This window comes from Petaurus breviceps, unplaced genomic scaffold, assembly GCF_028583685.1.
Source record: "Petaurus breviceps papuanus isolate PSGF00001 unplaced genomic scaffold, PetGlider_PUasm1.0 90750, whole genome shotgun sequence".
Classification (NCBI taxonomy): Eukaryota; Metazoa; Chordata; class Mammalia; order Diprotodontia; family Petauridae; genus Petaurus; species Petaurus breviceps.
In genome coordinates this window covers 8,489,549-8,517,050 of record NW_027187335.1, presented here as the reverse complement: position 1 = coordinate 8,517,050, position 27,502 = coordinate 8,489,549, and the positions used below count along the sequence as shown (strand labels likewise).

The window sequence follows — 27,502 nt, the reverse complement described above, 5'->3', positions numbered from 1 at the left end:
TTTTCTTTTATAAATTTATTTTATTTTATTTTTGTTACAGAACAGAACAAGTGTTTCCATAACACAGCATAATAAAAAAAAGATGATTACATGAAATTATAAAACTATGTTGTATGACTTGCTATTCCTTTTAAAAATATAATAAAGTCATCAGGTAAATTTTTTTCCTTTTTTTCTCCCCTCTACTCTTGAAATGGCTACCATTAGACACACACATATGTATATGTGTGTGTGTGTGTATATATATATATATACACACATGCACATACACATATATACATGTACATGTAAAATTATTCTATACATCTATTTATTAGTTCTTTGGATGCAGATAGCATCTTCCTTCATATGTCCTTTGCAGTTAATTTAAATCAAAATGACTTAGTCACTCAAATTATTCTGAAAACAGTATTTCTGTTACTATATACAATATTCTCTTGGTTCTGCTCATTTCACTTCATTATTTCATGTAAGTCTATCCATGTTTTTCTAAGATCATCAAGCTCTTCATTTCTTATAGCACAGTAGTATTTCATCACAATCATCTACCACAACTTGTTCATAGTAGACATTGAATAAATTCTTATTAGTTGACTGATAGATGTAGTGGTCAAGAAACTCTGCAAGTTCTCCTTTCTTAGTTTATCAGTGTGTCCTCCTATCCAGAAGGCTTATCCTTATCATATGGCTCCTGGGGACATCTTCTGTATCTTTGGCAATGGCATTGAGTTCTATAAGGGTTCAAGCATAGTAGCCCCATTAGTGGAGGGTTGATTTGTGAGAATATTCTCCCCTGTGATTAAAAAAAAAAGTTGAATACTTCAGAGTACCTTCTGAAGCCATTTCCTTTCCTGCAGGGCATGCTTGGTAATTTTTTAGAGCCTAGCACTTAGTTATAATCAGAGCAGACTTCAAAGTATCAGGATTTAGAATCCACTTCAGGATTTGCTTCAGTTACCCTAGGTGGCCATTTGCATCAGTCATACATGGGAGGACTTTGCTTATGGAGGATTTCTGAGTTAGGGCATCACAAGACAGAAGCCACAGGGACTGCTGACCACCACTGCTTCATTAGGCGCTGGCCACCCCCAGTGTTTAGTAATTAGAACTGCCTATGCTTCTGTGAGTCAGAGCACCTGAAGTGTTTTGATTAATCAGTCTTTGAAAACCAGAGATAGTGTTTGTCCTAATCTCTCCCTCCCCTCATCCTGAATACAAATTTGGCAGTGATGACTGCTCCAAGGCTGATGTTGACTTCTTTTCTTAATTTTACTATTTTTAGTAAAATGTTCTCGCCAAATTTTCTTGGAAAAATAATCGAAGAGGAACACATCTCAGTCTTAGATAGGGGGAGAAAATGGTCCATACAATGAATGGCCAGGGTTTACAAGGAGAAGCAGATGCAGAGCTTTGAGTGTCTCTTCCTGCCTTCTTGGTGTTGGGGAAAGGAGGAAGAGCACTAGAGAGGGAGGCAGATCACACGGGGAGCAATGAGAGGTGGGTACAACCAGCAGGAAGTTAGTCATTTGTCAGAATTATTAAATTACCTCAAAGACATAGGGTCTTAGAATGATCTGGGGTGGAGGATGGGGGAGAAGGACAATATCTTAGGAAACTGATTTTTAACAAGACAGTTTTACATCTTGGTACTAACTTTCATTAAGGAGGAGGATATGATTGGGCACCAGGAACTTAATAAGTACCTGTTGATTGATTGTTTGAATTAATGATTAATTAAAGGACATCCTTTTAAACGAGAATGTAGTTTAGCATTAATTAGATTTAGACCAGTACCTTATACCCCATATTACAATAATCTCAATATGTATTTTTTTCAATATCTTCTCCAATTTATTAAAGAAGGAACCAAGACTATTGTGATAGCAAGAAGAAATGGAGTTAAACAGCAAAGAGGGCTGATGCTTAATAGCCTGGAAGTTGAAGAAGAGAAGGAAGGAAGGAGGAGGGTAACAGTGACATCAGCCTGAAGTTATAAAGGTCAGTCATTCCATGCAGCTGCAACTTGTAGAGAGGTGCTAGAAGGCTGGTCCTGACTGCTTTTTATCCTTCTAACTTCCGGATCGGCAGCCAGCTCTGGCATGATCTGCAAAATGGAGGTTTCAGGTTCTAGCTGTAGAAGGGGCTAAGCAAAGAGTGGGAACAAACTGAGTTGAAGGAGACTGTTTGGGGGACTGCTTGGGGGGGGTTGGGGAATACTGTTTAAAGGAGTTATGTTTGGGAGTTTGGGAGGAAATGGGGAGTGACTCCACTTGACCAAGCAGTCACAAATGGAGCTGCACAGTGGAGAGAGATTTGAGACATGAGGCATGACAGCAGGACAATTCCCTGGGGGGAACCTTGATTAGCCCCACCATGGTGGAGAGGCTATTCCCTAGTCCAAACTCAATGAGATTGTTCCTTTTCCATGACATCTATGTGACCCCTTTTTGTGGCTTTCTTGGCAAAGATACTGGAGTGGTTTGCCATTTCCTTCTCCATTTCACAGATGAGGAAACTGAGGCAAATAGGGTTAAGTGACTTGCCCATGGTCACACAGCCAGTAAGTACCTTATCCCAGATTTGAACTCATGAAAATGAGTCTTCCTGATTCCAACCCCATTGCTCTATTCACTACACCACCTAGTTGTCCCTTCAATATGTAAACACAATTTGAATGTAACAGGTCACTACAAAAAAAAAAAGAGGAGAATTATATCAAGGACTTTTCACAACTGTGGCTGGGGGGAAAGTTTTAACCAAACAACAGATAAAGTTTACAAGAAAATTAGAAAAGAAATAGTAAAGTGGAACATTTACATAAAATATCAACTATAAAAGTCTGATATCAAAAGTATAAAAAGGATTGACAGAAATCTGTGACAAGTCATTCCCCAAGAGATAAGTGACCAAAGGATACAGATAGTTTTCAAAATAATAATCTCAAATGATAAATGATCACTTGAAAACAAACTGAATCAATCACAATTTTAATTGTAAGCAAGCCACAAGTTATGCTATAATGCTATAGAGTATAATGCAACATGGGTGGTCATGGGCATTATGAGTGCTGCTTTGGAGGGTAGAGTTGGCCTGTCGAAACTCATCATTGACGCCTTCTCCCTATCTGTTAGTTTCTGTTATGAGTCATACCTCACTACCACAATTACCTCCCTCTTTAGCCTAACATTTGTAAAATGGCTACTCAGGTCTGAGTGGTCCCCTTTCCTGCTGTTTTAAGGGGTTATTAAGCAGAAAATTAAGGATAGAATCTTTATAACTCAGAGCCACCAGTTAGGAAATGTTCCTAACATTCAGGCAGAAATCCGTGTGTCTGTCTTAATTTAAATGGTGGCCTGGGTAATTTAGAATCATGGCAAAGTCAAGGAACAGAACAGGCCAAGAGTGGAGAGGTATATTCTGGGTAGTACTGGGTAAGGGAATAGGGACATGGGCAATATCAAGGACTGGGGCAGCAGGATTACTGAATCATTAATTTAGAGCTAGAAGGGAATTAAAAGATCATTAAATTCAATTAGTAAGAACCAGAGGCAAGATTTGAACTCAAATCTTCACTTTGCATCTGGTGCTCTGTCTGGTTTCAACAGTACAAAATTCCCCCCCCCCCCCAGAATAAGCTCATCTTTTCTAATCTCACTATCAAGATGCTAATTTAAGCCTTGATTGACACCACCTCCCTCAGCATTCTCTTTCCTTCTGATTGAAGGGCTGAGTACCAAACTCCTCCCAATGCCTTCCTTTATGGAGGGCAGAAACTGAACTTCTCAACTCATTCTACTTTGTATCTACTGTTCTGCTTTGTATCTACTTTTCCTCCCACTACATACTCTTTGGTTTCTCCAAAGATACACACACACACACACACACACACACACACACACACACACACACACACACATACACACACACATACAAACACTTTATCCCTAGAGCTTAACACAGCACCTAGGATTTAGTAAGTGCTTAACTGGATTGGATTTATTGGATTGGATTAGGTCTTCTTGACTCCAAACCCATCATTCTTTTCACTGCTGCAACTAACTAGATGTTTCAAACAAAGACTTGCAATAAAAAGAACAAGGAGTGATCTTTCATAGAGAGCGCCTTGATAACTACCTAAGAATTTCTGTTCCCTTTTATGCCAGGGGGACCATATTTTATTCATCCTTTTATGTTCCTCAGGTAATGACTAGTCTAACACCTCTCATACAGTAGGTACTCATAGACTCAGTTCTACTTGTTCAACTTTTCCCCACCAGATAACTCCTTTGTAATCCAAGAGCCCTGAATTATTTCTGATCGTGCATTCTTTTTTTTTTTTTTGCCTTTTGAAGGGGGGAATGAAGGATAATTGGGGTTAAGTGAATTGCTCAAGGTCACATAGCTAGTAAGTGTTAAGCATCTGAGGCCTTGGATTTGAACTCAGGTCCTCCTGACTCCAGAGCCAGTGCTCTATTCACTGTGCCACCTAACCTCCCTTGATCATGCATTCTCACTGTCCCTGTCAGAACAATTTTGGGAACCTCACTCAAAGGTCAGGCCCACAGCCTTCCCATTAAGCATCAGCGATTCTTGCTAAAGATCAAGAACTCTAACTTCAGGAAGACTGATGAATAGCCCTGTGAAAATGCAAGGTTAGAATCCCAATATTAGTCATAGAGAAAGTAGTAGCTATGTGCCCCCAGTTCAAAAGCCCCACAGGTGCTAAGAATTTTTAATTACTCTCCCAAAGTTATGAAAGAGTGGTCCAAATGACTTACTGAGGTTGGTAATTGGTAGAATAGGTATGAGTAGAGGAAACTAGGGAAAGGGGTGGGAAATAGCAAAGGAAAGAGAATCAAGTATGGATAAATTGTTGATTCAATGATTAGTGTATGAATGAGAAAATAATTAGCTAGTGATACCTCTGTGGAGAATCTAAAAGGTTATGAATCAATGTATGTGTATGAAGAATGATCCCATGTAAATGATCCCTCAGCCATTGGGAAAATTGCTTTGGGTGAAGATGCCTGGGTGTTTTGTGAAGCTTTCTGGATGCATGATGTATACAGAGAGTAAGAAATAAGTCAGCACTTACAAACTAGATTAACCTAGTCTTTGAATGCCACTGGTGAGACTGAATACACAATTCAGCCTAGTATCAATCTTCATGGGATGATAGATTAGATTTAGAAGGAACTTTAAAAGATATCACATCTACTATACCCTTCCATGTTACAGAAGAGGTTAAGTGATTTACCTAGGTTTGCAGCTTGTAAATAAGATTAAAACCCATGTTATTATGCCTCTCAATTCAGTGTTCTACCAACTGATCCATATAGACTCTCATAGAGATTTGAACTCAGATCTCCCTGACTCCAGGGCCAGTGTTCTATCCGCTGATCCACCTAGACTTTAAGAATCTGACATGGGGCAGCTAGGTGGCACAGTGAATAGAGCACTGGCCCTGGAGTCAGGAAGACCTGAGTTCAAATCTGGCCTCAGAAATTTGTGACCTTGGGCAAGTTGCTTAACCCCAATTGCCTTACCTTCCCCCCTCCAAAAAAAACCCAAATAAACAAATAACAAAAGAGAATCTCCATGGCATACAGGCATCACAACAGGACTTTGGTGTCACTCAACTAAGCCCAGAATAATCATGTCTTTAACAATATGAGGTTCCTTTCTAGGAATTTCATTCTTGATTATAGGAAATCTAGTTAAGTTGCTTATGGGCATATTTTCAGATTAGTGATTCTAGCCTCTGAAGCAGTGATGAGAAACCCTTGCATATGTGATACAGTTCTGAGTAGTCTTTTTTCGTTGTTTTTGTTTTTTGCTTTTTGGAGGCCAATTGGGGATAAGGCCCAAGGTCACATGGTTAGTTTTTGTGTTAAGTGTCTGAGGCCACATTTGAACTCAGGTCCTCCTGACTCCAGGGCTGATGCTCTATTCACTGTGCCACCTAGCTGCCCCTCTGAGTAGCCTTTTGACACGAAAAAAAAAAAGTTCCCATATAGTAAAAAACTTGAGTCTGTGTCACATAGAATGTCAAAGCTGGAAAGAAATTTAGTATGTATCCAGTCCAATCCTCTTTATACAGAGAAGGAGAAAGAGATCAAGAAAGGGTGATGGTGTGGGAACTTTGCTCAAAGTCACAGAGTGAGTTAGCAGCAAAAATGGAACTAGAGTCCATAAACATCTCTGATTCCCCACCTCCTTTTTAGCTATGTCAGCTACTATAATATTACCATCTCCTTCTTCTGAGAGAATCCAAAGAAATAATAAACTATGGGACCATTAGTATTAGGACAGCTAGGTGACTCAGTGGATAGAGTGCCAGGCCTGAAGTCAGAAGATTCATCTATCTGCATTCAAACCTGACCTCATACACTTACTGGCTGTGCGACCTTGGACAAGTCACTTAACTGTTTGCCTCAGTTTCCTCACCTGTAAAATGAGCTGGAGAAGGAAATAGAAAACCATTCCAAATATTTTTGCCAAGAAAATCTCAAATATATTCATGAAGAGTCAGATATGACTGAAAAATGACTTAACAAAGAACCAGCATTTGAACTTAGGTAGTGACAGAATTTGAAGCCAAATCTATTCTTTTTATTACAGGACAACTACTTCTAAATAAGCCTCAATAATGGGTACACTGAAAAGTCTTTTAGTATTAACCATAAAGTACTCCTCTCCCCCTTAATAGATGGGTTCTTCCTGGGCCTTCCATTTTGGGGAGGGTCCCAGACCAGCCAAATTGCTTTCCCCTCTCAGCTGTGCTTCTGATTTTACTTTAATACCATGCCCCTGTATGAGTACTTTCATTCCCCAGTTCACCTCCTTTTCATTTGTGTGTGTGTGTGTGTGTGTGTGTGTGTGTGTGTGTGTGTGATCTTTCCCCACTAGAATGTAAGCTCCTAGGAGGGCCTATCTTTCTTTTGTTTGTATTTGTATCCCCCATGTTAGCTCAATGTCTGTCACATAGTATGCAATTCAATAAACATTTATTAAGCACCTACTATGTGCCAGGCACTGTGCTTAAATGCTGGGGATACAAAAAGGCAAAAGTCAGCCTCTGCCCTCAAGGAGCTTACAATCTAACGGGGAGATAAAAAGCAAACAAATATATGCAAAACAAGCTATATAAGGGATAAATAGGAAATGATTCGAAGGAGGAAAACTGGAATGAAGAGGAGTTGGGGAAGACTTCCTGTGGAAAATTAGATTTTATTTTGGATTTAAAGGAAACCAGGGAGTTCATCAGTGGTCAGCAGAGGATGGAAAGTGCTCTAGGCAGGGGCACAGTCAGATACATTGTTCACTGCTGAGATATAGTGTGTCTTGTCCATGGAAGAGGCATGAGGATATCGTCACTTAATATATGGTTGTTGCTTACCAGTAATTAGAATTTAACTTTTAGAATAATTTTCTAGATTAAAAAACAACAACAACAACAACCAAAAACTTATCTCGTAGCCATAAGATGTTGATTCTTTTTTCCATGGGGGGTGGAGGGGAAATGGGAAGCACACAAATTGTGACATAGTTTGAAAAAGAAGTTTATCAGCTACAGGAAACATCATAGAGGGGACAAAATTACGGCTTATTTTTGCCTTAGTTGTATGGCACCTGTGTTTTAAACACTCTCCTTCACTCTATGAGCTTCTACCTGGATAACATTTTCTCAGCCCTGCCCTATACCCCCATCCTTTGTGACTATCCAGAAGGCAGTCTGCCAAGAATCAAACTGGAGGGAAATAATAAAAATATGAAACAAAAACCAAAAACCCATATATTCCCACAATCCATCCCAATTACTGAAAACCTTCAGTGGTGGATTAAATGCACAGAACTCACCATATTCTTATTATGCCCTTTTAAAACAAATGTAGTAAAATAACAACAGGATCTAAGTAGGCTTGGGGAGCAGATTTTGTTTGCTAGGAAACAAAATCCAGAAGGAGGGGGAAGATTCTTCAGGTGGTGATGATTAATCAGAATACAAAGAAGTCACTTGAGAAGGAAGACCTTCCATTCATTCAATCAAACTTTTACAGGACAGGATTCTATCAAGCATCAAGCTCTGTGGGGCTATGAAGAACAAGACACAGGTCCTATTCTCAAGGTTCTTATATAGTCTGGGAGGAGAAGTAAAAGATATGCATACAGATATCTCCAGATCACAGGATGAAAGTGAAAAGAGGGTTAAAATGATCAAGAGATCATTTCTGCCTGTGGCAGTTAAGGTCGAATTAAAGCTATAGCACTACAGCTGGATCATCAAAGTAGGATTTCACTAGGTAGAGATGGGGGAAAGGGATTCCAAGTTAAAGGAATAGCATGATAAAACAAAAGAGTCCCAGGAAAATGCAAGGTTCATTTGGGGAACAGTGAATACTTTGTTGTGTGAAGAGCATAGAGTGATGGAGGGAGCGTATATACGCAAAGAGTGGGAAATACAATTTAATTGGATGAATTTTTATCAGATTATGAGAGGTTTGGATTGCTGGGCTGAAGAGGTTGGCAATGACTTCACAGGCAAAAGAGAACCACTGAAAACTTTTGAGTAGAAGAATTAAAACGATTAAAATGTATTTTAGAAACATTAATTTGGAAGCAATTTATGCAATGGATTGGAACATGAGGAAGAAAAGGGAGAGAGGTCAGGTAAGAGGCTATTACAATATTATAGGTGAGAGGTAATCAGGACTTGTAAGGTGGCAACAGTGGTCATGCTTTGGAGATGTAACAAGATTTGACAATAGGGTGAAGATGGTAGGGGGATTTGTTGGCAAAGACGGAAAAGAATAAGAGAAAAAAATCTAGCTTAAATAACTGGACTGGAGTAATTTAGGGACCATTAAAAGCAATAATCAAGGCTAATAACAAATACACACTACTGGATTGGATGGGGTGCTTGGGGTGTCTATGTTCATAACATCAGTTTGTAAAATCAATTTGTAAAACTAGTCTGTAAAATCACATTCCCTCCTCCCCAGCCTCAGAGCATTAACTCTGCTCCTTCCCCCTGCCAGCACTCTGCCTAGCAACAATTCATGAAATTGTTTATTTCTGCTTGGAACAATAACAAGCTACATCTATGAATCCTTCACTAAATCATCTATAAACCTTTTAGCTTGGGCAAATGTTATCTCCCCCTAGTATAATTTCAAGCTGCACCTATGAATCCTTCAATGCACTATCTCTGTAAGTTAACTCCTCAGCTAATTAGGCACATCCTGAATCCCTGTTAGCCTTGGTTCCCAACATCCATCTTGTCAAACATGACACTGATGGGTGGCAGACTAGGCACTTCTCAGTCAGCCCTTGACCGCTAGCTGACTTAGTGATGTTTCAAGCCTAAAACCACACCTCCATGCAGCACCCCCCTTGGGCTATTTCCCAGTGAATTATGGGCAATATGCCTGTGCAGTTGATATTAAAAGGTATGTCCCTTTAAGCACTGACCACTCCTTAACTCCTCCCTAATCCCACCCTTACTCACCTAGTTAGCATAGTTGACATCTGATTTACTACTGTGACTCCTTAAAAACTATACCTATGACTTCTTTAAGTTTGCAGATTCCCTAACAACCCTTGCCTGCTGTAAAGCGTAACAATAAACTTTTACAATCCTGACTTCAAAGATTGCTTGGGCCTAGTGAATTCCTTCCAGTCTGAACAGCAGGGACTCTGGTCATAGATCAGAGCCCCTGTATAACCTATTGTCACCTCCAACAGATTTACTGAACGGAACTGACAGCAGCTAACCTATAGATGGAGCTAATGAAACTAATAACGAAAATAAAAAAAGAATGTAGCCAACATGTTAACAAAGAAACACTGAGCAGTTGGTTGAGTCACGCAGATTTGTTTGTGGAAATACAGGAACTTATGATAGAAAATCAGGGCCAGGCCATTGCCATAAGAATTACAAAAAAGATAATCATTAAAGTGCCTGGATTCAGTGTTTGATGCAAATTATTTAAGAAAACTAAGTGATACATCACTGTAGACTACAAAAAGTTAGCCCAAAACAAACCCCATCCTTCCCTACCCCTGCTCACACCACTAAAAAAAGACCTAAAAAAAAACCTGGACAACTCAACTGTACTTTTAGTGGAATGTGATCTCAGATAAGAATGTGGCCCACAATTGCCTAGAGGAAACATTAATTCATAAAAGCCTAATAAAAATGTTTTTAAAAGATGTCACCATACCAGATACTCATAATCTCCAAGCTGCATGAAATGAAAAGCTTTCAAAGTATGGAGGAAAGATTCAAGATCATGTGGAAACACAATGAGGTACATTATCATTCCCATCATCCTATCTTCTATTGGAGTTTTACTGAGGATGTTTTTAGTTAGGCTATGGAAGATGAGTTTATATTCTAACACTTTTATTCACTATAAAAAAGCAGTTATTTTATCAACCTATGCAACAGTATACAGAATGTGAAATAAAAAAAAATGTAAACAAAATAGAGACTTCTCCTAGTATCACTTCTACCTGAACTGTAAGATAAGAATGATTTTTCTAAATACTACTACTGTGACAACTATGACTACAACTACTACTATCACTACTAATGATGATGAAGACAGGATAACAACCCCTTCAAAGTCTGTGGGGTGGGGAGGGATGGTGGTGGCAAAGGGAATGCCAATTAAAGTGATGCAGAGCGAGGACTCTGTGTGTCTTGAGACCACTCCAGACCAGCTGTGATAGTCTGGCAAGAACCCTGAAACTCCAGTCAATTACACTGTGATAAGAACACAGATTGGGCTGGCATCCCAGAAAGTGTGATGGAAGCATCCCAATGAATCTAAGAACTAAATAGGGCAGTATAAGGTTGTAGACTGGTCTTTGGAGCAGCCATGGTGATCAACCTGTCAGGAGCTCAGCAAAGCAAATGGGGTGCTTTTTCAATGTGTTGGTTGCATTTGCTATACTGATTTTTCCCCCTCTCCTTTTTATTCTTTATTATGATATATGATTCTCTGTGGTGGGATAGAAGGAATACAATTAAAGATGTAGGTGACACAAAATAAATGATAATTATTTATTTTTAAAATGTATTTAAGAATAAAGGCATGGTTTCTGTATCATTGACAAGTTTAGGGTCTCTCTCATTCCTGAACTATGCTTTCCCAAATATTTCTCCCTATTTTCACTTTTTCCCATGTTTGTACAGATGTCACCAAGCATCCAAATCTATGTTTATTTGATTTGGAAGGTTTTATTAATCTCTTCATAGAATTTCTCTACTTCTTCATCTTCATCAAACCAACATTAGTACATAAGTTACAACCATTTTCATAATGGTCTTTACACAAGCACTTATTAGTACTGCAACATATGATGATAAAATATCTCATGAAATAATACTTCTTATCTTTAGGCCTACAGTAAAAGTCGCTCGTTTTTTTTTGCCTCTCTATGGAATACCTGTGAACTTTCCTTCTATTTGGATGTAATCTTGTTCTATCTTCTGGTTGATAGCATAATGCAATGATACTATCACACACACATACGAATTATATTACATACTAGGGAGATAATTTTTAAAAATGTCTGTGCTATTAGAAGTATTCCTGAAGACTTTTCCAAATCAATATGAGCTAAGTTTTAATGATCCGAGCAAGATTAAGAGGACAAGGTCTATGTCTTAATTATTTTTATACCTCCTATGGGACTCAGCAAAGAACATGGTTCATAGTAGTTGCTTAAATATTTGTTGGATGATTGACTGAATGAATGAATAACATAAGTGGTGGAATTACTATGGAGGAGTAAAAGGAGAGTATAAGTGAGCCCCACTTTAAGAACATCTGGTTAAAAGCAAAAGGATTTTTCACTTTAAAAGATTTAGACAGAGGATTCTCTCTAGAAAACTGTAGCCCTACTCCTGCATTAAATACATCATTTACCCATTTGATTTGGATGTTATATATCATATTTAACTTTATAATATAAAGTGAAGTGAGTAGGGATCATTGAAATTCACAGCCAAGATGTCGTCATCATTGTCATCCTCAGCACCATCATCATTGTAATAATAATCATAATAATAGCTAACATATATATCATTTTAAGGTTTGCAAAGTTTTTTTTTATAAATATCATTTCATTTTTATCCTCACAGCAGCTCAGGAAGTTCTCATTATCATTTCCATTTTACAGATAAGGAAAGTGAGGCAAATAGAGGTAAGTGATTGTCTAAAGTCACACAGCTAATAATTGTCTGAGGCTGGATTTGAACTCCAATCTTGCCAACTCTAGGTCCAGTGTTCTATCTATTACACAACTTTGGCATCTCTTTGGTATAGTCATAGGCCTTAGTTCTGATGAAAATGCTCTATTCATCTTTAGGAAATGATTTTACTTCTCTGAACACAAATTACTTCAAAGGCAAAATAATCCTCATTCTAACTCATAGGAATGAATGCTATGGAGATAAAAATGAGATCACCTTTGGGAAAACATTTTTTAAAAAAAGAAATGAGTCACATACAAATGAACTTTTTCAACCCTTCAAGGATGCCTAATAGTATCTATGTGGGGATTCCTTCCACCAGCACAGATTACAATTCCTCAATAACTTAGCAAAATCCCTTTCAGAATCTCTGTGGTTAAACAAACAAACAAACAAAGAAAAACTTTCCTCACCTGTGGCCAGCTTGGTGATGAGATTTACCTAGCCAAGCTCAGTTGTTCTTCATGGACCAAGCAGCTTGATTTCCTTTCTCTCATCTGCAATCTGGGATAGCACTTTTCAATTTTCATTGTGCTTTGACAAAAACAACAACTCATTTTCTCATTTGGAACTTTATACTCTTTAGCTCCCTTCTCCCTAAAGAATGGACTTAGTGGCTGTTACAATATGGTATGCTGGAAAGAATATCAGGAGTCAGAAGACCTGGGTTTTAATCTTGATTTTAACACTAATTTGCTATATGATCATGGATGAGTCATTTGCCCTCTTTAGCATTCAATTTCTTCCTTTGTAAAATGAAGGAGATTGAATTAGATGAGACCTAAAGTGTCTTCTAGGTCTAACATTACTGTTGTTTAGTGTCTAATGTCTAAGATCTTTTTCAGTCTTGTCTCATTCTTTGTGAATCCTTTTCGGGTTTTCTAAGCAAAGATGCTGGAGTGGTTTACCATTTCCCTCTCCAGCTCATTTTACAGATTAAGAAACTGAGGCAAACTCAGTTAAGTGACTTGCCCAGGGTCACACAGCTAGTAAATATCTGAGGCTGGATTTGAACTCAGGTCTTTCTGACTCCAAACCCAGTGCTCCTATCCACTGTACCAACTAGCTACCTGTCTCTTACATACTATGAGCTAATACATGCCATTAATATCTTAAAATACTCCCGGGAGGCATGACTATAAAGAATGAAGTATTTGCCAAAAAAACCACCAGAAATATAACCTGTGAGAAGCTAGATCAAAGAAACTTTTTAAATCAGAATTTGAATATTAAGAGAGGTCCTCACTTGTGACTCTAGGATATCACTAGAGCATAGCTTGAGGTATGAAATATGATGTGGTTTTAGCCAGCCTCCCTGTTAGAGTGATCATCAGGCTCACCTTACAACTCTAACCATTTAATCAGCACATACTGGAAATCATGGCAGTCTTCATCAGACTAGTCTATTTATGGAATTCTTCAACATAGAATAAAAAGGGGTGTTGTTAAACATTAGAAGAATATACAAGCGCCATCTTGACCAGATACTTTAACTGATGGCAATTTTTGATTGTGAGCAACACCTTAGCAACTAACTGTATTGATTCAATGCCTAAAGAGAAGTTCTGAAGCTTCTAAATATCTTTAATGATCTCTAAAACTAAGAAAGTGGAGAGGAGATTTAGCAGTATTCACACACACACTAAGTGATTGTCTCAAAGATGATGTAATAATTTTGCATTTTAGGAAAAGATAATTTTGGTGTTGCTTGTATATTATGAAATAAATGGAAGCCATGTAGGAAAACATTTAAATTACTGCTTATTAAGCCTATCTGCATACTTCCAGAAGCTATATTTATAAATATAGTCACTTTAAATGACACTGGATTCACTGGGATTCAGGGATGAAGGAAAGACCAAAGAATCATATATCTAGAAGTGGAAGAGAGGTCAGAGACCATTTAGTCCAATGCCATCATTTTACAAATGATATAATTGAGTCTAATGGAGATTAGGTCATTTGCCTCAAATCACACAAGGAGTTAGAGTTAGAGGGACAATTTGAAACAAGGTTCTCTGACACCTGTTAATCATAATAATCAAAATATTTGAGCAAGTGACTTGGTTTTAAAGGAGATATAATTTCTTTGGTCTTCTCAACTATGGTGACCAAGGTATTAACAAGACAATACTTTTTGGAATCAGTTTTGGAAATTGTATGTGGTGTAAAAAAAAACTCACTCCAAGAATAACTTCTATTTAATTTCTGGGGTTTGTCCATAGCCATTGGTGCAGCTGGCCAGTCTTGTCTTTTATTTTCCTTCAGATATGAAGTATAAGTTAAGAGATTCATTCTGACTGTTCAAAGACAGTTCATTTAGCTAATTAGAACTATTGCTCCATGCTGAGTTTTTCCCTAAACAATATATTTATTTAATGAGTTATTAAAACTTATTTTATCCAAACATCTCTTTTCAGCAAGATAAGTTAAAGGGGAAAATGAATTACCATTCAGTTTGGATAAATTCAGGCAGGAAAAATTTTCTCTTCACAGATGTTGGGAATAGAGTCTTTTATCATATTGGAAAATAGCTTGGTGTGATAAGAGGCAGTGTGGTAAAGCAGAAGTAGCAGGGAGTTGGAGTCACTGGTATGATTTCTGACTCATCAATTTCAAAGCTTTGGGATCCTTAGCAAGTCACTTAATAACAATGAACCACCATTATCTCTTGCATAAAATGGGGATAATGCAACCTTCATCTTAGCTACATAATAGGAGTCTTACAAGGCTCATAATGAGTTTTCCTCTGCAAATTTTTTTTATTTCATGAGTTGTACCACCCTTTCCAATGATGGATCATTAACCCTTTCCCTGCCCACCCCCCATCCCCGCCCATGCCTTAGAAAATTATACTTGAAAGTTGTAAAGGTTAAAAAATGTTATCCCTCTGAAGCCAACTTGGAGATAAGGCTCTTCAAATTTAGCTAGGCTGGGTGTCAGATGACAAGAATATTTTTAGTGACTGGGACCACAATTAACATCTTTCCATTTGAGAGAAGTTTAATTACAATCTGTATCAAGATGACTAATATCTATAGTCATTCCCAGTCTCTCCTCTGGCTTTTATTCTACATTACCAACTGCCTATTGGTCACTTCAAATGGATGTCTGGGAAATAGTTCAAACTCAATATGCCCTGTGTCTTAGAATCCTTACTTAGGCTCCTTCAGAACTCTGATCAAGCACTATCTTCTTGCATGAAACCAATCCTAATTCCCAAAGTTGCTCCTTATCCCCCCTTTAACTTGTAATCATTTTAATGTAATTTGTTTATGAATATATTGTACATGTGGTCTTGTCTGATGGGATAAAAGCTACATGAAGGAAGGGACTAGTTTTATTTCATCTTTGTAATCTTAAGTATATAGTAAATCCTTAATAAATGCTTGCTTAAATCATCAAAACTACTAGATACTGGCTAAGAAATAGAGGGGTAGACCAGTGGAATAGGTTATCTATAAAAGACACCATTGTCAATGATTATAGAAATCTACTATTTGATAAACCTAAAGACCCCAGCTTCTGGGATAAGAACTCACTACTTCACAAAAACTGCTGAGAAAACTGGAAAATTAGTGTGACAGAAACTGGGCACAGACCAGCGTCTGACACCATATACCAAAATAAAGTCCAAATGGGTACACAATTTAGATATAAAGGCTGATACTATAAACAAATTAGGGAGCAAGAAATAATTCAACTGTCAGATTTATGGAGAATGAAGGAATTTGTGACCAAACAAGAAATAGAGAACATTATGAAATGCAAAATGGATAATTTTGATTAAATTGAAAAAATGTTTGAACAAAGACAATGTAACCAAAATTAGGAGGAAAGCAGAAAACTGAGTAAGAATTTTTATTAGTGTCTCTGATAAAGGCCTCATTTCTAAAATATATAGAGAACTGAGTCAAATTTACAAGAATACAAATCATTCCCCAATTGATAAATGGTCAAAGGATATGAACAGGCAGTTTTCAGAGGAAGAAATTAAAGCTATCTATAGTCATATGAAAAAATGCTCTAAATCACTATGGATTAGAGAGATGCAAATTAAAACAACTCTGAGGTACCACATCACACCTATCAGTTTGGCTAACATGACAGAACAGGAAAATTATAAAGGTTGGAGAAGATGTTGGTAAGTTGGAACACTAATTCATTGTTGGTGGAGTTGTGAGCTGATCCAACTATTCTGGAGAACAATTTGGAACTATACCCAAAGGGCTGTAAGAATGTGCATACCCTTTGACCCAGCTATATCACTTCTAGGGCTGTATCCCAAAGAGATCATAAAAATAGGAAAATGCATGAAAATATTTATAGCACCTCTTTTGGTTGTGGCCAAGAACTAGAAATTGAGGGGCTGCCCATCAATTGGGGAATGGATGAACAAGTTGTGTTATATGAAAGCAATTGAATACTATTGTGCTATAAGAAATAATGAACAGAGTTCAGAAAACCTGGAAAGAATTATATAAATGGAAGTTGAGTGAAGTGAGCAGAACCAGGAGAACATTGTACACAGTAACAGTCACGGTGTTCCATGACCGACTTTGATAGACTTAGCTCTTCTCAGCAATTCAAGAACCTAAAACAATTCCAAAAGACACATGATGGAAAATGCCATCCATATCCAGAAAAAGAAATATGGAGTCTGAATGCAGATTGAAACAGACTATTTTCTTTTCTTTTTTTGTTTTTTTTTGTTTTATGTTTTTCTTTCCCATGGTTACTCCCATTCCTTCTAATTCTTCTATACAACATGACTAATGTGAAAATATGTTTAGTAGGAATGTATATGTAGAGCCTATATCAGATTGTATGCCATCTTGGGGAGGTGGGAAGACAGGGAGGGGAAGAAAATATAAAACTTATGCAAGTGAATGTTGAAAAGTAAAAATAAGTTAACTTAAAAAATAAAAATAAAAATTACAGCATTAAAAAAAAGTGCTTGCTGATTGATTGGGAAAATCCTGGAAATGAGGGAGGGACTGAAAGAAGATTGTAAAATGTCCTTCTAAATGGTAGTTTCTTGTTTTTGAGACTGAGTTTAGGCATGTGCCTTGACACAAGCAGATGGACTAGAGATGTGAAATTTTGTGGTTCCTTCTATACTCCCAAGAGTCTAAAATAATGGAGTTGGTTCAGATACTAGACTAGCTGACCACACATCAACAAAGTCAGGGAGTTCATTCAAATTACTTCTTGCTTCCTTCTTACTCCAAAGAGAGGGTCTTGCAGATGGGAGGCTTTGTCATTTAACATCTGTAAAAAGGCTCAGTAGATTCATTCCCTCTCTATCTCATAGAAGTAGAAAGTGGAAGCTTTCCCCCTGGCCATAGGCTTTCTGTGAAGCCCTACTTTCCATTAGCCCAACTCAATTCCCTATTTCCATAAACACACTGGACAGGTACCTCTAGAGCTTAGAGAGAAATGCTCCATATGATAGTAATTGCCTGTCAAGATTATTTATACTGGGATGTTAATGGGGAGGAAGGGGACTCTAGTTCCTTGTTCTCTTTCCCATTTCCCATTTTCAATTCTTCTTAACTTATTTTAAGGATTCAAAAGGTTCTTTCTTAAACAAAGCAAACAGTTCACTTGGTTAATTGAGAGCGAGTGTTGAAGAATGCCTTCCTTTCCTTACCCCCATTCCTAAATGCATTCCCAGCTTCTTTTCCACATTCTAGCATTCTACCCCAACCCTGAGATACCTGGTTCAAATGCCTCAAGATTCTGAGTATCTACTTCACACAAATACCACCACAGTTCAGGCCTTCATTTCCTCTTTCTTACACTATTACAATAGCCTCCTAATTGGTTTCCCTTCCTCAAGTCAAGCCTCCATATTGCTGCCAAAATCATCTTCCTTAAGTGTAGCTCTCACCTTTTCACTTTCCTCCTCAATCAATCTGATGCCTCCCTAAATACTCTGTAATAAAACATTATTACTTAAAGTCCTTTATAGTCCAATCTATTTTTTCTAGCCTCATCATATATTGGGGCAGCTAGCGGTCAGTGTATAGAGTGCCAGGCCTGAAGTCAGGAAGACTCATCTTCCTGAGTTCAAATCTGACCTGACACACTCACTAGTTTTGAGACCCTGGGCAAGTCACTTAACCCTGTTTACCTCAGTTTCCTTATCTGTAAAATGAGCTGGAGAAGGAAAAGGCAAACTACTTCATATCTTTGCCAAGAAAACCCCAAATGGGGTCAGACATGACTGAAAAAAACCTGAATAACAAGAACAACATCACACATTTCTCTCCTTCTTAGGATCTAGATACAACAAACTTCCATCTGTTCCTCACACGATTCTATGGGTCTTTGCAAAGGCCAGTCCCCATGACCAGAATGTACTCACTCTTCATCTCAGCCTCATAGAATCCTTCTCTTCTCTGAAATCAAGCACCACATTCTACATAGATCCTTTAGATCCCTAGATCCTCTCAGGTAACTGAGAGGCAGCGTAATGTAATGAAATGCAATGTTGGACTTGGGGTCAGGAAGACCTGGGTTTAAATCCCACCTTGGACACTCACAAGCTTGGACACGTGCCTCAGGTTCCTCATCTTTGCAATGAGAAGATTGGATTTGATGACCTCTAAGGTTCCCTCTCATAGGTGCTTAATAAGTGCTTGCTGACTGACTGCTTGAGTCATCAAAGCAAGATGAAATTACCTTCTGAGAATTAAAATCAAGATATTATATTTGAAAACTGTTATTTGTATATATTGGGACTCAATAAGTTAATCAGAATATTTTATGTGAATATCCCATTTCCTGATCTTTTTACACACATGGGAGTTTACATTTTAGAGGGCAATCAACAAGGTGCTTTACACATAGCTGCTGTGCAGAGAAATTGTGGGTAAAATGAATCTCTATAAATCAAAGCCTATTGAAGCTGCTTTTCTAAAGGAACACAGTGGCAAATCATTCTATAATGTAAATAATCCCCTACCTTTTAGTGTTGTAGTATGGGTATTGGGGGTTTCCCCCCAAAGTAAGTACTCATACTCTCTTCCTCTCCACAGAGTATAAGCTTCCTTTAGAAGGGATGACCCAGAGATGACAAATAACTTTTTACCCCTTTAGTAAATAGAAAGATTGATGGATGGATGGATAGATGGATGGAGAGATGGAGGGATGGATAAAAAGACAGGTAGATAGAACCTTTGTTATAAGCATTTACTATATCCCAGGCAGTGTGCTAAGTACTAAGGATGCAAAAGCAAGAAAAATGGTGTCTTTCCTCAAGGAGTTCACATTCTAAAGAGGGAAGACAACACATACAGGGAAACAGAAGGGAGTTTGTGTAATGGTAATGATAATTTGAAGATCTCCCTTGGCCTTTTATAGGCCAAATGTAATCACATGGAGTTGGGGGTGGGGGAGTGGAGTTTGCTGAAGGGGTGGAGCAGAAAGGAGCAGGAGAGAGAGTCATAACAGCTGGGAGCAAGCATAGTAGAGGCTGAGCAATTAGTGTGAGTGAGAGAAGGGCATTTTTGCTTAAGGGGGTCTGTTTGGTTTTGAAAGCCTGACAGAGGGAAGGCTTGGGAATGTTAGTAGTCACTGCATTGGTTATGTGTACCAACTTCTTGGTTGCTATAATGGATTTGGCTTTCTGATGTTTGAACAAATGTTTGGGTTCTGTCTTCCATGTGGAGAGTCTGTTACATTTTATAATTCCCAACTACACCAACATATTCATAGCCGCTGTGGGTACTGTGAATATTACATTGGCATAATAGTTGGGAAGAAGGGAATCTTGGGGAAAATTAAATGAATTTCAGTGATTTCAAAACTATGAAGTATCTTCCTCTTAGAAAGATATTCATGTTTCGTCCTCTTGATTTCATTGAAAATATGAAGTCTCAACTGTGTAAAGTTCTTAAAGATATTCTTAACTTCACACAAGCAAAAAATAGTGGCCAGAATCTTAATTTGCTGTAAATCACCAGCACCATTGCTAGAAGAAAGCCCAGACACTAGAGTTTGACTTTCACCAACTTTATTGGGTTTTGTTAATTACTCCATTTTCTAATTCTAATGATTTTCCAATTCTCTCAAAAGTTTCTCGGAGGTGCCAGTATCAGACGCATAGCTATCTTTTTTTAATTTATTTTTATTTATTTTAAAGCAATTGGGGTTAAGTAACTTGCTCAAGGTTACACAGCCAGTTATTTCTGGGTGTGGAGCTAAGTATTTGAGCCCGGATTTGATCCCCAGGTCACCCCAACACTGGGGCAGGTGCTCTTACTTGCTGAGCCACCTGGCCACCCCTAAGCAATTGGGGTTAAGTAACTTGCTCAAGGTTACACAGCCAGACTTTTCTGGGTGGGTGCTAAGTGTCTGAGCCCGGATTCAATCTCCGAGGTCATCCCAACACTGGGGCTGATGTTCTTACTCACTGTGCTACCTGGCCACCCTGCATAGCTATCTTTATCAAGATGTTTGTTTACTTTGGACTGCTAGAACCAGTGATTAATGCAATTACCATGTTCCTGCCATCACAACACCATTTGATTTCCCTGCTTAGCACTTCCCTCTGTCTGCATTATATAATGCACTAATGAGGCCATAGGTCACCCAATGAATAGAGAGAACAGTGGGCTTGAAGTTAGGAAGATCTGAGTTTGATTTTAGCCTCAGAAACTTACTAGCTGTCTAACACTGGGCAAGTCATCAACTGGTGCAGCTAGGTGAAGCAGTAAATAGAGTACTAAGCCTGGAGTCAGGAAATCTCAGATATTACTAGCTGTATGGATCTGGGTAAGTCACTTAACTCTGTTTGCTTCACTTTCCTCATTTGTAAAATGAATTGGAGAAGGGAATGGCAAACCACTCCAATATTTTTGCCAAGAAAATCCCAAAAGGATTCACAGAGTTGGAAATTATTGAAACAACTGGACGACAAAAATACAAAGCTAATTAACTGCTGTTTGCCTCAGTTTCCTCAATTATAAATGACTATATAATAGCATTTACTACCCAGGGTTGTTATAAGGATCAAAAGACATAATATTTGTAAAAAGAACTTAGCACAATGTCTGATATATAGTAGGCACTTACTAAATGCTTATTTGCTTCCATTCTTCCTTCTTTCCTTCCTTGGAAAGGGAGACAGAGCAGCCTAAAGGAATGCACTGTTTGCACTAGTATTTGTCTTCCCTCTGGGAACTGTCACTCAGACCTTGATTTAGACCTCTGGCATATGGTCCTGACTTCTATAAACATTGATTCTCATTCATCCACTTCCAAAAGGATACAAACTACTTTGAAGGTCCTCTCCTGTCTTTCCTTCTTCATCTTATTTATCCTTCTACTTTCCTCTTTCTCTTGCTTCCCCCCTCTATTCCCCCTGAGCTAGGGGTGGGGAACCTGCTGCCTTGAAGCTAAGTGTGGCCTTCTAGGTCCTCTGGTAAGGCTCTTAGACTGAGTCAAAGTTTTACAAAACATTCCTTTTATTAAGGGGATTTGTTGTGTGAAATTTGGATTCAGTCAAAGACCTGAACTTGAGGAGCTAGAGGGCCACATGTGGCCTTGGGTCCACAGGTTCCCCACCCCTCCTTCCCAACCCCAGACTTCCACCTTGGAAAAGAAACAAACAAAAAACCTTGAAACAGAAGAGTATCTAGGAACAATTAGAATGGGGGATGGGTTGAGGAAAACTTGTTTTCAGTTTTACCTTTTTCAAACTCTGCTTGCTTCTCCCTCTCCTTTCTCATTTTCAAATGCAAGGTAAATTGTGCTTTGGCAGTACCAAGATCTAGACAGTCAATGATTTTCTTTCCTCCCTCCTCATGCTGCTTCAATCCACCTCACCTGTTATTTTTATCAGGTGTTTGGCAGGGTTCCCTAATTCTGTTATATGTGTAGACCTTTCCTTCTATCGAAGCGACATCATTGACAGCACACAGCCCAGCAAGATTCTCCTCCACATTCAGCCTTCACACATTTCTTGTTTCATTAACATTAAGAGATTGTTCTACATCCCTGAGTCGAATGCCAACCAACCAGATTTCTAAGCTTCTTCCCTTCAACTGCTCCCTAGTAATAGTAATGACCTTGTAATTGCAGGTTTGCCTTTAAAGGCACACTCTGTTTAAGCCGATATGAAGTTCCAGGCTGAAAACTAGAGGATGATTGTAATGCCACTTATTCATGCACTTTCTCCTTGTGGGGATGTCTAGTGACCCATAAGATACCATTTTGCTATACAAACTAGATAAATCTTCAACATTTCAGAAGTTCTGGGAGTAAGAACCTATATCCAAAGCTCCCCTCACCCCACTTTTTAGAGAAACAAATGTATCATATGTGCTTACCTGGAACAAAACTCCCTTGGACCACCTCCTTATATGCCCACCAGCCTTCATGGATTTTTGGTGAATTCTGTTGAGCTAAAAAATAAAACAGGAAAATTTTGTTAAATAAATACTATGTCTAGGCTCCTGGAATATGAAATAAGGATGCAAATCATTTAACTGTTTTATATTCACTTCGCAAGCTACAAAAAGAAGCTGCTCCCCCCAAATAGTCCCCTTCTACATAATCTGTGTGTGTGTGTGTATGTGTGTGTGCGCATGTTTTAAAGGTGCTTAACTCACATATTTATCCCATTTTCCACATCAGGTTCATTTTACTTAGTAAATAACTACCCAAAGCAGAAATTGACACTGAAAGACAGGAGAGGAAGAGCAAATGAGAGAATGGGAAGAGAATTCATGATTGATATTTTATGCAGACTGTAAGAAACAGAAGGTATCTCAGGGAACTTCTAGGAGATTATGTGTAAAGTAACTTCATCAAATTTACAACACTATATAAAAGTTATTGTAGTTAACAATAATAATATTACTCTTATAAGAATAAGTAACAATAATATTAAGCATAATTATTGCTATTACTCTTATGGCAATAATTATTATTGACTATAATAATTGCTACTATTATAATAATTATATAATTATTATTGTTAATTAAAATTTAAAATAAAAATTTAAAATTAAGTGTTACTATTATTATATCAATTTATGTTGTTATATTGCTACTAATAACTACTAATGTTAAATAAAATAATAATTCTTATAAAATCAATAATTATTATTGTTACTATTATAACAGCAATAATTTTTACTGTTAATAATAACAAACCATTATTATTATTAAGTTATGCTTGTCTGTTGCAATACAACTTCGCTCCATACAATACAACACAACAAATATTTAGACAACATTTGCTTTATACTATAATATTCTTTGCTTGTTCTTGACAATTCAGAGACAAAAATGAAACAGTCTGTCTTCAAAAAGCTTATATTTTATCATAAAGATACAAAGTATGGAGTAAACACAAAAGAAGTTCAAGAGAGAGAGAACACTAACAATGGACAGATTAAGAAACCTCTTTGGGAGGAGGTAGCCCCAGAGTTGTGCTTTCAAGGATGTTTAGGATGTCTTGTGGTGGAGTGGAGGAGGAAAGAAATTCCAGACTTGTGGAACTAACTTTATGCAAAGACATAAAGGTAAGGGATGGAATATTATCTACTGGGCACACCTAGCAGGCCAGTATGGCTGGATCATAGATTTGGAGTTGGAAGGGACCTTAGACGTTATCTTGTCCACCTTCATTTTACAGATGAAGAAGCTGAGTCCCAGAGAAGTCACTTGACTAGCAAATGGCAGGGATGGGTTTCAAACCTAGGTTCCTCGACTCCAAAGCCAACCTACCAAGAATAATAAATAGAAGAGGGACCTGGGTTGTTCTGATCAACATACCGTGTTTCCCTGATAATAAGACACTTTCTTATTAATTTTTTTTTGAAAGAAAAACACCAGAGGGCTTATTTCCAGGGGGGGCTTATGTTGTCCTGCCTCAGCTCTCCTCTGCAGCACTGCTCTCAATGGCGCCAGCAAGCAAATCACTGGGGAAGAACAGGATGACGCGCTCACTGCTGCAGCTCTGATTGGATGCAGCTTGGAGCGGGGCGTGTGTTTCACTGGGGGGGGAAGGGGGGGCGGTGCATACAGAGGGTACCGTAATGTAGTATGTAGTACAGGGGATCACCTTCACTACAGTAGCAATCTCAATAGGGCTTATTTTCGGGGGAGGGCTTATTTTAGAGGAATCTTACACAGTAAGGGGAGGGCTTATTTTCAGGATAGGTCTTATTATCGGGGAAACACAGTAGCTAACCAAAAAAGCCTCTATACTTCCCCTAAAAGTGGTTTCTTTTCTTTAATCTCTCTTCAGCATTCCTCAATTGATTTTTGAGCAATTGCATGTGTTCCAGAGTGGAATTATGTAAGATGATTGCAAATGGCTATGTGTAAGACAATCAGATCAGAGCACCGTTTATTTATAAGTGATCAGAACTGAAGACTTTCAGTAAAGTTTCCTTAACATGCCTTGTAGAGGACCAGATCCAGCCCTAGAATTAAACAATACCTACAAAATGTCCAACCAATTACAAAGTATTATAGCTGCAGACTGGATTTGAAGAAAATGAAGACATTTTATTGAGTGCCCTTTAGGAAGTTTGTTTTACTACAACAACATCTGATTCTGTTCCCTTCAAAAACAAAAACAAAAACCCAAACAGGACTGGCCTACTGAGGGTGAACTCTGCTTAAAACTTTTTGGCTCTGCTTCTATATTTCATTGGGTGGGAGGGGTGCACCTTTCTTCATGAATGTAGATTTGCAGCTTCCCCTCAACCTAGAGCCTTAGATAACTGTCTAAGGCAGAGGGGATCATATGTGGCCCACAACACTCTTGCATGTGCCTGAAGCAGATTAAAATGCAATTGGGGAATATTTAGCAAAACAAATTAAAATATAATAAAATGTAGATAATGGTACATTTAAAAATTTAGAAAACATGTGGCTGTAAGAATTCTTATGTACTTGATTAGTTTCTATTTGAGTTTGACATCACTGGTCTAAGTCACTGAGAATTAAGTGACCTGCTCAGGGTCACTCAAAAAAATGTGTCAGAGGAGCACCTAGGTGGCACAATGGATAGAGCCCTGGCCCTGGAGTCAGAAAGACCTGAATTGAAATTTGACCTTAGACACTATGTGACCCTGGACAAGTCATTTAACTCTGATTGTCTCCCACCCCCACAGGAATTAAACCCAGGTCTTCTTGACTCTAAGCTTTGTTTGCTATTCCCTGTTCCATGCCTCCTCTACTACTTAAAGTTACATCGCTTTCAAAGAGGCTAATTTTGTTCCTCTCCCCTAAGATTACCTGGTATTTACTTCATACATATTTTGCATCTACTTGCTTCCTGTTTCCCCTGAGAGAATGTAAGCTCTCTTATGGGTAGAGACTGTTTCATTTTAATTTGTGTAGGTCCAGAGCCTAGCATAGCACATAACACACAGTAGGCAATAAATAAATGCTCACTGATGGATTGATGTAAGACTATAAATTACAGAGGAATAAGCAATCTGCATTGAGAGAGGGGATTCCCTACATTAATGAAATCAAAGGTATAAAAATAAATAAATTTTCAAAAAAAGCCACAGGTATTTAAAAAAGCATTTTAAAAGTAATTTAATTAATGAAAGAAAATTGAAAGAGCTAAAAGAAGAAAACAATCAAAAAAGGAGCTCATTTAGAAGAGGTCATCTAGAAATCTCAAGTTTTCAAAAGGTCTCTTTAGGATTTAAATAACTTTCTTCCAGGTCATGAACTTTTGTCTTTGTGTTATTTACATCTGATTTAGAATCACTGATGATCTAACAGGGAATTTCTGAAAACAAGCAGACCAATAAGAAAGAACATTGTGTTCTGTTTTTGCTTGGCCCCTGGGTAAGAATCTTTTTTAGGAGATGCATGACTAGCACTTAGGGAAAATGTCCTGACAATGAAAGTGGCCATCAGTGGCAGATTAAAGGGCATACACAGCAACAACCCTTCTCTGGACAGTAAAGAAAACATATTTCAGTTTTATGTTTCTCATATTATTGTAGCCAAGTGAGTATCAAAACAAATACATGAAATATTTGGACTGAGAGAGACTTTGGAGATTACCTAGTCCAATACTCACACAAGTGAGTAAACTTAAAGCAGAGAAAGCCCAGAGACATGACATAACCACACAGTCAGTGGGAAACTAGAATCCAGGGCTCCCAGTTCAATGACGTATCACCATTTTATACCACAGAGATCATTGCAGAACCAAAAATGGTTCCTTTACTTTACCTGACTTTACAATAAATGGTGAGGAAGGAAAAATATATTTGGTGCAAAGAGAATTGGGTTTAATTATTCTAAGTCTCATCTCCTCAAACCACCCATGCTCCATCCTCTAAGACAGGACCTGGTCACTTAATTTTATGAGAAATAACCAAGCTTATCTTTCTCTCCTCTTTTACATATCAAAAGTCCTCTCTTCCACTTCCTTTCTTCTTTTGTGTAAGCCTGTGATAAAGATGTAGTCTTTCACAAAACCATGTTCAACCCTTCTATATATACTTTTCATTTCAACCATACTGTTTTCTCAAGCTTATTGATTCTACCATCATGCTCTCTCTTGATATGGTTACTAAGGTCCTCTCCAAAGTCATTTGATATACATTATTTCCACTGAGCATCCTAAGGCTGCAAGTTTACTTATCCCTATTTTGTGGATAAGGAAAATGAGGCTTAGAGAGGTAAACTAAAGTTATGAAGGTTGTCACAAAGTTAGTTGAATAGAGCTACAATTTGAACCCAGGTCTCCTGATATAATTGATATATGATGAGATATAGTTATATCTGATATTATTATTATATATTATATCTCATATCAAATTATATATTATAAATATGAGATAATAGTTATCTACTATTTCTGTTTTACTGCTTGTACCATTCTGCTTTGAAAGAAAAAAACAACACTGTACTCCTATTTAGAGGAAAAATGCTCTATAGAATGTAAAACAGCTATGGTCTGTACTACATTTTGTAAAGTGATCTAATGGGAATTCACTGAAAACCTACTCTACCTTACTTGGCATGTATGTGACTCTAGGTTCTTGAAGGTCATGACAGGAGAATAAACACCCTGTAAATTGGCAGATGTCAAAAGCAGCAATAGTCAATATTGCAGGGGTTTGAGATGATGCACACACTAATACATTGTTGGTGGAGTTGTGAAATGATATAACTATTTTGGAAAGCAATTTGGAATTATGCAAATAAAATGACTAAAATGTCCAAATTCTTTGAACTAGAGAC

General features: G+C 37.8%; 1 protein-coding gene across 3 annotated transcripts in view; it reads right to left on the bottom strand.

Moving 5' to 3' along the window:
- Nucleotides 1-27,502, bottom strand: part of CA10 (carbonic anhydrase 10) — a 740,048-nt gene that overhangs the window by 594,424 nt on the left and 118,122 nt on the right. For 2 of the 3 annotated variants that reach the window (XM_069067504.1, XM_069067503.1), the window contains exon 3: nt 22,600-22,674. In XM_069067504.1, the coding sequence (XP_068923605.1) occupies nt 22,600-22,674 (75 nt within the window). Of the gene's footprint in view, nt 1-22,599; nt 22,677-27,502 lie in introns of those variants that run through there. The other variant, XM_069067505.1, reaches the window with a different exon arrangement.